Below are 13716 nucleotides of genomic sequence, written 5' to 3' on the forward strand. Positions count from 1 at the left end.
TTAAGTTCCATAAAAATAATCATGATCGACTTCATTATGAACTATTAACACTTCGACAAATATACCGAATCGTATCAAGTAATAATAAATGGTAAGACTAAGTATCGTTTCCCAAAAGGTTCACGGCCTAGACAGTTATGTGATTTCTTGATTAAATTAGACTTGTAAACAAAATCATTGTGGTTGAATTGTGAAAAATAAACATGAATGCAAGTTTTGATCAATTAGATTGAAATATGCAAAAGTGATTGATGTAAAATATGGAATGATGATGTTGTTGGGGTTTTCGACTTATCCTATCCACTCTCATGTATTCATGAATTCATCTTTCTTTGTTAATGTTAATGTCACTGTCTAATTTAGCTTAAACTCGATGTCTCGATGAAGAAAGCCTACTCCTAATCACTAGTTTACAATGTCTTGTCTCCCTAGCAATTATTCATGCATTATCTTCGCACAGAAGCTTAAAGGCAACCGATCCTCCTATTCCTATGTCTAGGTAATATTGCTTCCAGGAGAATTTCCCTAGTTCTAGATTTCCCCGTATGTGTCCATATCGACAAAATCAATGATCATGCAATTGAATGAGTTAAACAAAGCATGCATAGAGTGTAGAGGAAAAACCCTAACAATTAATGAAGTAAAGCATATATAATCAAGAATCAATTCACATGAGAGTTTCAAAGGATTATATCGTTTCCCCAACAATAATGGAGGTTTAGTTCACCATAGACATGGTGAAACTAGATGAAAATAATGAAAAGAATGAAAGATAGAACTCTAAAAGTTGAAGATCGGAGCTTCCGCATCCAAAATCCGCCTCCAAGGGGTGAAACAAGTGTAATTTCACCTCTTTCTGTCCAAAGATACCAACCCTAGGTCGACTAAACCCTAATATAGTTTATTAAAAAATACAAAAAATTGGCCCAAGCCCAAGTTAACGGCGCTCAACGGTAAAATGGCGCTCAGCGGTGAGTGCGACACTCAGAATTAGCTCTCAGCGGTGACGCTTAAGCGCGAGACAATGTACTCAACAAGCAAGCTTGGCGCTCAGCGGTGAAATAGCGTTGAGCGGTGACTGCGATACTTGAATTGTGCCATTCACTACAAGATTTTTGCTTATTACCGAAGGTTAATTACCGAAGGCCTAGGGACCCTCGGTAAATAAAGTTTTTCGACGGTCAAAATGAGCATTACCGTGGGACATGGTGAAATGAATTTACCGAAGGTCAAAAGAGCATTACCGAGGGGTTTGTGGCCTTCGGTAAGAGGCTCGACCCCTTAAACTGAGTAATTGGGCGTATTGGCATAGGTCGTTCCTAATTTCGTAAGACAACACCGTATTCCCTCTCTGTTCTCGCGCCCAATTTTGTAAAAAGGTCAACTCTGCGTTGTGCTCCCTCATCCCCTCCCTATTCGTTGTCGTCCCTAATTTGTGCTTCCCATTCTCGTCGCCCAAGTTTGTCTTCCTCTCCCTCTCCCTTTCTCGTATGTCCGGTTACATTGTGTGGGTAAGGTTCAGTGGTGTTCCAGCAGTGCATTGGCATTGCCGTTAAGAGGGTGGTCCGTTAACATTACGAGGTCTGCGAAGGCGTACAGAGGAGGGTGCTCCCGTGACGTGAGGGCGGCTGTCGTTGTCAAGGGAGGCTATTGGGAGACGCATTGAGGTATGTTCTTTACTGGCTTTTGGATTAATAAACTGGGACAAGTTTTCCTTAATATTATTGGAAAGTCAAAATAAAATGAAAAGCAAGTTATTTTGAATTGGTTTAGTTAAATGGGAATAGGAATAACAAGAAAGAAAGATGTAGATTAGTTGGTAGAAGAATGGTTCGTGTTGATTTGAGGAAGGAACAGATGCAGTATAGTTACCCATTGAAGCATGTTTAGATGACTGAGTTAACATAGTAGAGATGAGAAGCAACATGCAGAGGAAGCAAAAGAAGAAAGTGGTTTTGGTATTAATATTTACTACTAGGTTAAGAGTTAGTGTGAGATACAAAGAACGTAGTTTCTCAATATATAGCTATTTGTAGTGATTAAGCCAAAAGTATAGAAGAGTGCTGAAAGTAAATGATAGGTCTTGGTTCAAGACAGAGAAGAAAATGGAGTAAATGATAGGTTCCAAGGGAAGAAATTCCCTTCTACAGAGGACAATCCCTGTTCTGAAACAAAATACACTCCAGCCACAGAACTACAATTGCACCATGTGGCATGGCACCCTGCCATTCTTCCAATGGCTGTTGTTTGAGTTGTCGTTGGTCACAGAAGTGCCTTTTAGAGCTAAAATTGCGGCCCAAGCAGGTGTTACAAGAAGATGCATTAAAACTTGCTTTGTTTCTAAAAGCAGCATTGTTTCAGGAATTTTCTTGGGATCTTGATTCCTAAAACAAGTGTTGTTTTTGTGGCTGCAGCCCCTTCCTTCTCTTCCTTCATCTGCAATATACATACACTCCACAAAATCTGTCCACATTTTTCCTTCATTAGCAATTTAATCTTCTAAGAAGGGGGAGATCATGCCTATCTGTTGGGGTCTTAGGGTTACTATAAACAAAGTGTATCTGTCACCCCTAACCACTTCATACTAACTTGTATTCTTTATTTTTTTCCAAACTATATAACAATTGTGTATAAACTGTCAAATACATTACATATGGTAACAGAAATGCTCTAAAATGCATTAAGAAAGCAAGATAATTCAACAAAGTGGAGCAGAATCACGAAATTCAATTTTCAACATTGAAATTTTCAAAGTGTTTGATAAAAGTCTTCACTGAAATTTCTAGATTGGAAGTAGATTTATGCTTTTCAAATTTGAAGATGAAGCTTAGTATTACTAAAAAAGTAACAGCCTTTTACACATATATTTTCATTCTTTCAAGGTTGTTGTACATAATCAGAGTTGACAACTTCCACTTATACCAAAAATGAACTCATAATGGGGTTTTGAGATGTGAAAATGCACACAAGTTGCTCTAAGGTCAATTAATCAATTCCAGCAACTTTATATTATGAAATTAGAATTGTTTAAGTTGGAAATTGGTACATAAACAACATAGATCAGAATATGACCTCCTAACAACCCATTATGTAGGAAAATAAGCAACCTCACACCCCAAACAAAGTTTTAATGAAACAAAGCACCAAACAACAATGCAAACAACTTTGAAATAGATATTGACACTGAACCAAGTTGGAAAATATAAACTACCTAAAATTAAACTGGAATAAATTGAATAAATTGATTGCCTTGTTCTTCCCTAGCTGTGTCCAATGTCAAACCTCTCTGAGAAGTCAAGTCTCCAGTCAAGTTGTTTCCATTTTCATGTAAAACCTGTCTGACAATACAAGTTGTTTCCATTTACACGTGGAATTGTATCAGCAGCAATTAGACTTGTTGGTGATTTGCTCTTGCAGCCTTTTATGATTGAAATAACTCTTTTGTTCTATATTTTCTTTTGCAAGAAAAAATGTCTTATAAAGTGAATGTACTTCTGTGGTGAGTAAGTACAGATGCTTTCAGCTTTGATTTCTCATTGTTGTAGATCATGATTCACTTTAAATTAACCCTTCATACATGTAATTGTCTTGTCACACTCCTAGGTAAATATATATAAAAAAAACCATGCTTAAATATATATAAAAAAAAGCTTTATGAATTAACCCCCATTTTTTGTTGTTGTTCCTAAAATTGTTAAGTTTGCTTTCAATTGTAGAAGTTGCTGGTGCTGAAGTAGTGGAGTGTGCTTGTGTGATTGGTCTCTCTAATCTCAAGGTAATGGCTAAACTGAATCAATGTTTTTGTAAGTTGTGTTTTAGTAGCTAGTCTTAGAAAATTCCATCTTGTTCTTGACATGCTAAAGTAAAGTTCTTTACCAATTTGATTACCTTTTTGTCATACTATGAGTGATCCCATAATAGTTAGAAATAAGTGTTGGAAATCCCATGTAAGAACAAATTACACTGTGTGAGTGTGAGTGAAATCTCACATTACTCAAGTTAGGATTGATAGAACGTTAATCTTACTACTTTAATATCATTTTAAGATATGTATAGTTTGAAATTATTAGCAAAGTGTTAGATTAAGCAAGCTGTTGAAATTATTGATGTAGAAGGATAAAGTACCTTAAACTATTTAAGGTTCTACACACATTCTCAATGGTGCATGATGTCCATTGCTACGAAGCAAGGAATTCTTAATCTTCAGCTAATCCAGAGTTTGAACATACTTTTGAACTCTTTTTACGTTAAAAATTAATTTTTCACTAACATTAGAAGTAGAAGTGCCTAAACAAATGTAATTTGAGATACACTGAGTCAGAAATGGACAAGGTTAAGAACTTTGATGGTTTAAAGGTCAAGTCTGCATATAGGCTTTTGAAGGACCATTTGAACAGTGCACAGTAGTTTGTAATGACCAAATACACTTGCATAATTGGTTCAAAAACAGAAAGGTACACAACTTCTCAAAATCACTATTGTAGTTGCTATTTATGCAGCAAAAAGTGCTAAAACAGCACTATAAATGAGCAAAACAGCACTATAATGCAGAAATAACGTGACAGCAATATATGGAAGCCAATAAAAGTGATTTCTAAACACTTTGGGGCTGGAAGAAAGGCTAGCACACAAAAGGAACTTAAGATAGGGTCTAGAACAGATTAGAAAAGCAAGAAAAACCCAAAAATAGTGATTGAATTCTGTGCTGGAAAAGTGTTTGATGAAAATTCAAAACTGTTTGATAAAATGCCACAAAGAACAGCAGATTTTGTGTTTTCTGGTTTTTGACCTTTCAAATCTGGATAGGAGGGTTTAAAGTGCTTTTTATGATTGCTATACACTTGGATAAGCATATAAATGTATTTGGAAACTTAAACCCAGCTTTTGCCAATCCAAAGATGAAAAAAACCAAAGAAAAACAATGGCAAACAGCAATAAAAATGAACTCTGCACCTTACAAAGTGGCTGGAAAAATTAACAGCAGTGGCTAAAATGAGCAACAGTGATTGTGAGGTTCAAATGATTTGTCAATCAAGTTTATATCATCAAATTGGATGTGTGCCAACACTTAAACAGCCAAGGAATACAGTACAACAGAATTTCACTAGTGCACTTCCAAATATAGGCAAAAATGATGGTTTAAAAGGTGATTTTGCATATAGGTTCAAAATTCACCAAATGAACAGTGAACACTAATTTCAAATGGTAAAATACACTTGCTCAATTGTTCAGAATGCATACACTTGCTCAATTGCTCATCAGTCCAACCCACACCAGTCCAGCCATCAATAGAGGAGCAGGATGATGAAAATCATTCTGATGATAGTTATGTACATTATTAGGTTTCATTTTCTTATTACTTGTTAGACAAACATTTGGATATTATAACATTTTCAGTTGATATCATTTCAATGTTAGATGTACTTATAGACTTTGGATGTTACAACATCCTTGTGTTACATTGTTTTGAGTTTGAACTACCCCATACATTATTTATACATTAATGGATGTCTTGTGGATTATTTGATGTGAATTGGATATTGATCATTGATTGGATCTTTGAGATGCACATTATGCATGTTTGTATGTGTTTGAAAACTGTTATGCAGGTCTGTTTGTAATTGAAATTTGTTATACAGGTCTGGGTTGCACAAGAAAAACCATTTTGCTGAAACCTGCCCTGCATTTTACCGAAGGCTTTTGCCCTTCGGTAAATGCCCTCGTATGGCCATTACCGAAGGCTTTCGCCCTTCGGTAAATACCATCGTATGTTCATTACCGAGGGCTCCTGCCCTTCGGAACTTACCGAGGGCTTTTGCCCTTCGGTAATTACCGAAGGCTTCTGCCCTTCGGTAATTAGCGAGGGCTTTTGCCCTTCGGTAATTACCGAAGGCTTCTGGCCCTCGGTAATTACCGAAGGGCGAAAGCCCTCGGTAATGGTTAGCGACAGGGGATTTACCGAAGGATTTTTGGTCGCCGATAGGCCTTCGGTAAACACCCATTATCGACGGCTTTTGGCATTTTCCGAGGGCTTCTGGCCTTCGGTAATGCCCTACTTTTTTGTAGTGATTTTCCTTCCTTTCCTAAGTCCAACTCCTTTGCTACTTCAACTTCTTTCATCCAATTCTTCTAAATTCGTGCCAAAACAAGGAAAACCAAGCATAAAACTCATCCAACTCTCTTATTTCCACAACTTAAGCAAAAACATGATTTCAAGCTAGATTCTAAGTCATAAAGGGTGTTTTAGATGTCAAAATTAAGTATAAAAATAACAGTTTTTCAACTGTTACCATGAACAAAGGGATAATATTACCCCTTTCGATTATATCCTAGTTAAAATAATGGATTGAAAAACAATTAAAGTTCAAGAAAACTATGATTAAGTTATATATGAGTGCATAAAAATAAACTTACTTTAAAAAGTTAGTTATTATCCATACTCATACATGTAACCAATTAATCACTAGTGCAGAATTGGCTTTTAACGTCCCCCATAGACGTCCGTCCAGAAAAGCCCCGACGTAAATAATTGACCGGTGACATATTCGTAAATAAGTGAAACTCTAGACGTCCGTTGTGGTGGGGGACGGACGTCTATAATATTATAGACGTCCGTTGTGGTGGGGGACGGACGTCTATAATATTATAGACATCCGTGGGAGGGGGACGGACTTCTACTAGGCTGAACAACTGAACGTTTCAACTCCCCATGTCAGCCCTTAAACGTCCGTCCTGGGAGGGCACGGACGTCTATAATATTATAGACGTCCGGCCCCTCCCAAATGGACGTTTAGCGTGCTAACAGGGTGGTTGGAGAATTAATTGTCTTCAGCATATAGCAACGTCCGTCCTGGGAGGGGGCGGACGTCTATAATATTATAGACGTCCGTGGGAGGGGGACGGACGTCTACTAGGCTAAACAACTGAACGTTTCAACTCCCCATGTCAGTCCTTAAACGTCCGTCCTGGGAGCACCCTAAACGTCCGTTGGGAAGGGCCCGGACGTCTATAATATTATAGACGTCCGGCCCCTCCCATGGCGGAAGTTTAAGGGGCTGACATGGGGAGTTGAAATGTTCAGTTGTTCAGCCTAGTAGACGTCTGTCCCCCTCCCAAGGACGTCTATAATATTATAGACGTCTCTCCTCCCCACCACGGACGTCTAAAACCCCCCACGAATATCAATTTTAAATCCCCAAAGACGTCATATTAGTGACGGGCCGGACGTCTATACTATTATAGACGTCGGGGCCCCAGAGTACCGGACGTCTAACAGTATTAATACGCGAAACGCGAACCCGCGAGCAGTACGCTCATTGTTCATAGTCTTCCCTCGCGAACGCTGTCTGCGCCATTGATTTTCCAGGTGCGTTTTCTCTCTTTTGGATCGTTTAAATTGATTTTCAATCAGATTACATTGCTTTGTGATGAAATATCTTTGATTTGAACCGATTAAAAATCGTTTACGATCTGTTTTTGTGCAGTCTCTTTGGGCGGCTTCTTTGACTGTTTTTCGGCGAGGTTTTAGGTCGTTCCCTCCTCGATTTCCCTCCCTTTCATTTCGAATCTACTTTTCAGGTTAGCTTGTTGTTATTGATAAATTTTTGTATGCATGTAATTGGATTTTGTGTATGCATGTTTTTTACTCTAAAGTGTGCATGTGTTATTGGCTTTTGAATATGCATGTATTAGTTGTGTTATTATAAGTATCAAATCATTGAGTGACACTTAGTTCCCGTTTGAAATTTAACACAAACGATTAATCTTTTAATCGTTTGTGTTAAATTTTGAATTGTCCGATTGGATAGTTTGAGAAAATTAATTTTCATAATTTGCAATAACATGTCAATTGGAGTTTATGGATAAGATTGATAAATTTTCGGTTCAGTACTTGTGTTGTTCTCCGGATGCATATTTGATTGTGGTCATCGTTGACTACTCTCATTTCGTGTATTTCGGAGACCAATGCGAAATGTTGCCGAAATCTTATCAATTTTATGATGTAGACTTCAATGCACGTGTATGAGCAAATTATGAAAATTAATTTTTTTGAACGGGTAGGGCCTAACCTTGTGAGAGTTAAAAAACTTGAACTGGTGATTTTACGAACATAGTATGGATCGAAGCTGGATGAATGAACGTCGCATCAGTGAAGAATATGATAAGGGTGTTTCGAAGTTCTTGCAATACATTGAACAAAATGCTAAGTCTGTCAACGGGACATATTTTTGTCCTTGTGTCCGTTGTCTTAATCAAATACGCAAGACTTAGGCAATGTGCGTGACCATCTATTCATGTACGGCATAGTGAGGACTTATACCGTTTGGACTTGGCATGGAGAAGTACTGGAGCAGCCTACCACGTCACGAGGAACAAATTATGTGGAAGAATGGATGAGTGACCATTTAGAGGACATGATACGTGATGTCGGTGAAGATAATTTTGGAAGGGCTAATTTGTATGATTCTCTTATTAATGATTCAGAGCAACTGATGATTCATGGTGTTCCCATATTACCCCAGTACGTGCGTGTGACCATTGATGAGGTTCGGGATCCCCAGGCTCAGGTGCCTATACCCACTCCAGAAATTAACTTTGTGGGGGAGGCCATAGGATCATTTATTGCCTGGCCTAGAGCATTGATCATGTCCCACATCGCTACTCCACAGGTATAATGTCTTTTTCCTTAGTATTTCTATGTTTATTCTTCAAATAATTGTTGATAACGCTTTGACGTAAATTCTTATCTTCAGTTCACACGTCCTCAGAAGCAGCCAATGCATGATACAGTCATACATGAAGATGATGAGATGGCTAAAGCGGAGGATGATCCTCTATCAAAGTTAATGACAAAATTACCCAGATTGAAGAAAGCATCATTAGAATTATACTGGAATTTGAGAGTATTTGGTCTTCCTCCACATGTGCCAGTTTATATCACATTCTCTGATGCATTGGAGGTGATTGGGGGAGACAGGATGTTGAATGATCTAATCTTAAATATTTAGTTTGTGATTTTAGTGTAACCAGCAGCTAGATTCATGGGAATGTGGCTTCTATGTTATGTGTTGGATTAAGACCATCATTCGAGCTGTCATTACAGATGACTGGAATGAGGTAATGATGTATACCTTCAATACATTACAAATCAAATTCATCTTCAACATATATGAAACCATAATGAATCTTTCTTGAATTTTGCAGCGCTTCAAGAGTACATCGCCTATTCCAGAGGACACAATTAAACAGATAAGGCAGGAGTGGACCGCTTATCTTCTGCAAAGATGGAGTTAGGAATAGTTTTATTTCTTGTTGAACATTGTTTAGTTTTAGTTTAAGTTTTATGTTGATAGTTTTGGTAGTGGATTGAACTCCACATTAAGTAGAACTTTGTTTATATGAAACGCATATTTATATTATTGCAAAATTGTTCTGGGACATTTTTCTGCTTTTCAGGTGTGGTTTTATTGCAAAAATAAATTAATTTTTAAAAAAAAAACGCCCAGTAGACGTCGGTTAGTGTAAGACCCATAAAAATAAAAATATATATATATATATATATATATATATAGTAGTAAATTTTAGCATTTTATTAGTAATAATAATTTTAGTGGATAGAAAAATGTAAATTTTGGATATAAAATTATAGTAATTTTATAAGGAGAAGTTAAAATTTTTGATAACTTATTTAGTATTTTTTTTAAGAAAATCGAATAGTAAAAATTGAATAGTGAATAGTAAAAAGTGAATAGTAAATAGTAAATAGTAAAAAAAAAAAATAATAAAAATAAATTTTCAGCATTAAGATTCCTTAGCATGGAAGAAATTAGTAGGTAGAAACTAAGATCAGATTTGGTGAGTAAATGATTAAAATATTATTTTTTAAATAATATTAAAATAATAAATAATATTAAAATATTAATGAATAGTAAATTTTTTTTACCTATAAATAGCCATAGGAGGGAAGGGTATTTGGCACCAAAAAAAAAGAGGAATCAAGTGAGAGCTTGAGAAATAGAGAAGAAAGAGTTAGGGAGAAATTTTTAGTTGCAAGAAGAGTAGAGGTTCTGAAGAATTTCAGGGAAACAAATTCGGAGTAGGAGATTAAGTCTGGAATAGAGGTAAGGGGAGCTAATCCTTCTTGTATATGATTTTTATCCATGTTATGATAATGAATATGAGTTATGAGTATGTTAAAATTTTGGTAATGGTAGTTATCTATTCACTTATATAAATTTAGTTTTCATGATTATAATTTTCTTATTTTCGAGTTAGTATGGTAAAACTTTTCTTTTAATTATTTTGACCGTTGGATTTAACTAAAATTTTAATATATGAATCCTAAGACCTATTTCTTCACTTTGACCGTTTGGATTTGTAATTAGAAGTCTGTACTTAGAGAAATAAATCCTGCATGTTTGAGTAAATTAATTACCCCTGTAAATCTGTTACTTAGTCACCTCGGTAAAATATATATTATGACTCATTTGACCATTAGATCAACTTGAAAATTTTATATATGATTCCTAAGATATATTAATACACTTTGACCGATCGGATTTTTAATTGAAAGTCTATGGTTGGAGAAAATAAGTTTTAAGTTTTGAAAAATCTGATGAACACTATATTTCTGTTCTTAAGTTATCATGGTAAAAATTTTATATATATTTCATTTACCGTTAGATTGAGCCCAAAATTTAGTATGTAATTCATAAGACATATTAAGTCATTTTGACCGTTCAGATTTGAAATTAAATGTCTGTGATTAGGGAAATTAGTTCCGCATTTTGAGTATAACCAAAAACCACTTAAAATTCTGCACCTGAGTTACCTCGGTAAAACCTCAATATCTATCTAGTTAACCGTTGGATCAACCTGAAATTTTAATATGTAATTTATAACAAATAGTGAATTATTGTGACCATTCAGATTTGAAATCGGAGTTACAGATTTATAGATATTAATTTCGTATCTTCTCAGGGATCTCAATATTGCTTAATTTCTATTTTTTGATATCTATATTAACTTTCGGTGTTAATATTATATGCTATTGTTTTAAATCTGTAAATAAGAAATTTGTTAAAAACTAGTTGAGGAACGCTTTGGCTAAGGAAAGATTTGGTACTTAAGTTGTCCATTGTGACGCACCTCTCTTTCCTGGAAGTATACTCGACGAGTTTTTAACTTAAATCCTATTGAACAGATTATGTACTGTTAAATTATTGTGTAATATATCTTGTTGGAATATATTCAGTTTGTATGATTTCTGAAATAATTGGAATTTATTAGATTTGAATTTATGCATCTGAATATGATTGTGAATTATAATGATGTGATTTATGTGGAGAGTATGTGAATGTATGCGATATAGTCAATTTGTATGACTTTTGGGATGGATGGACGTGATGCATATTGGTGTATGCATTCTGATTTGGTGTTTGATGCATATTGGTGTATGCATGATGCATATTGGTGTATGCATGATGCATATTGGTGTATGCATGATGCATATTGGTGTATGCATGATGCATATTGGTGTATGCATTCTGATTTGGTGTTTGATATATATTGATGCATGCAATGTGGTTTAGTGTGTAACTCATATTTGTTTATGTAATTTGATCTGGTATAGTGAGCATAGTATGGTTTGATATCGAGGTATGTTTATTGTATTGAATTGTTAGCTCACCCTTACATGTGTGTGCATGTGAATGCGATGATCGTATAATGCGTGATATTATACGGGAGCAGATGAAGGAATGTCGTCTGAAGCAATACCAATGAAGAAAGAGATCGAAGATAAGTTAGAAGGATTCAAGTTATACTTAGGAGTTTATAGTTGAAATCTGAGTTTAAAATATGTATATCAACTGTGAATTTTTAAGTGTGAGATTACGGGATGTTACCGTAAATGTAATAATATGAATTATCCAATGTGAGATATTGGGATGTTACAGTTAGTGCACAGTCGGACGTCTATAGACGTCTGGCAGTGCACAAACGGACGTCCAACCTTCAGCCAGGTAGATGTCGGAGGAACATCGGACGTCTAAAGCTCTTTCTGCACTAGTGAATGCAGGAATTCTATTTAAATCTGGAATGATTCAGGGAGGATTTGATTTACCATTTCTATTGATATCTAAGGATGACAATAGGGCATGACTATTCCATCCCTAAAATTAAAATTCATCCCATTATCATCCACACTCAACAATTTTGAATTTTTTGGTCCACCATAATTCCCATTAGGAAACGGGTATACGCTTACCCATATCATGTTTATATCTAACCCTTTACTATTTTAACTAATTAAATAATTTTTATAAAATAAATTTCAATACATAAAAAACATGATATTATTAAGTGTTCAATGTTAAAAGGTTATAAATTTTCTTTTCTCTAATATTAAATATAAAGAAAAAAAATTATAATTATATAAATTTAGAATATTAGTATCAAGTATCATTGAAATAAAGGTATACAAATTATAGAAAATAATTTAAAATGTGAAAGGTATATCTTAGAAATAAGATGAGACTAATTAAATAAGATATTAATAGAAGATTTTTACATTTCTTAATAAATTAACAAGAATACTAAGATACATATGTAGAAGAGGATAAGACAAATATATACATAACAAGCTCTATCTTTACATTCAATTTTAAAAGTTAAATATTATTTATATTTATACCTGTACATAATCAATTCGGTATTTTTCCGTCAAATTCAATACGAATTTTAACAAATGGGTTAGTTAACAATACAAACTTATATGTTACTTTTAAGTTAAGTTTTTTTAAAATATAGAAACAATTATGTTAATATTAGGAATAGGCATTAAATAAAATTTATTAATGTTCAAACCAACATTTACCAATTAAATGTTTAAAATAGTAACGGACTAAATTGGAAAGTTATACATAAATCATTAATTAGTTTCAAGTGGACAAAATTAAGTGTCATGCTGACGTAAATAAAATATGATAAAATTTATTTGAATTATTTCAAGCTTAAAATAAAGTCTATATAAGTAATGAAAAGCTAGGAAAAATGGTCCCACAAGTTGATAAGAGTGAAAACAAAAGAAGCATAGATAAACAGAGATGGTGGAGAAGACGGTTTTGGCTACAATGATGTTTGTCATGGCTTATGGTTTGGCGCTAACAAATTTGAGTGAAGGTCAAATGCCTGCTACATGTGATGAGTATAATCCATTGTTTTCTCCTTGCGTGCCTTATTTGGTTAATCCAGACTTTTCCACTCCAACTTCAAGATGTTGTGTTGGAGCTTCTCAACAGCTTACAAAAGGAAACAATCCTGCAGCCTTAAAAAAGCTTTGCACTTGTCTTGATGACACTACAGCTAATTTAGGGTTTTTACCTCAGAAACTGATACAACTTCCAAAAATGTGCAATATTAAGCTTTCATTTTCTATTGAAAAGTGTGTAAATGGTTAAACTAGTTATTCAACTACCGAAACCATATATTAATAAATAAATAATTTCTCGAAGGGTTTGATCTATTTGAAATGACTATTGTTGGTGATGACGTGTATATAAATATAAAGATATAATTTTTTATTAATTTATGCATATCTGGAGTACTGTGTGTTGTGTAATGGAATTAATCATATTGCAAAAGATAAATAATAAAACAACCAATTAATATTTCTGATGCTTCTTCCGATACAAATTAATCGGATAAATATGATTC

General features: G+C 34.6%; 1 protein-coding gene across 1 annotated transcript; it reads left to right on the forward strand.

Moving 5' to 3' along the window:
* The first annotated feature begins 13106 nt into the window (after window positions 1–13106).
* On the forward strand, window positions 13107–13460 carry LOC148198369 (non-specific lipid-transfer protein 1-like). The gene has a single exon (XM_088115777.1). The coding sequence runs from the start codon at window positions 13107–13109 to the stop codon at window positions 13458–13460; it is 354 nt and encodes a 117-aa protein (XP_087971903.1).
* The last annotated feature ends 256 nt before the right edge of the window (window positions 13461–13716 follow it).

The sequence above is a fragment of the Vigna umbellata genome, chromosome 5 (genome assembly GCF_029865625.1).
Source record: "Vigna umbellata cultivar VRB3 chromosome 5, Vumbellata_1.0, whole genome shotgun sequence".
Taxonomy (NCBI): Eukaryota; Viridiplantae; Streptophyta; class Magnoliopsida; order Fabales; family Fabaceae; genus Vigna; species Vigna umbellata.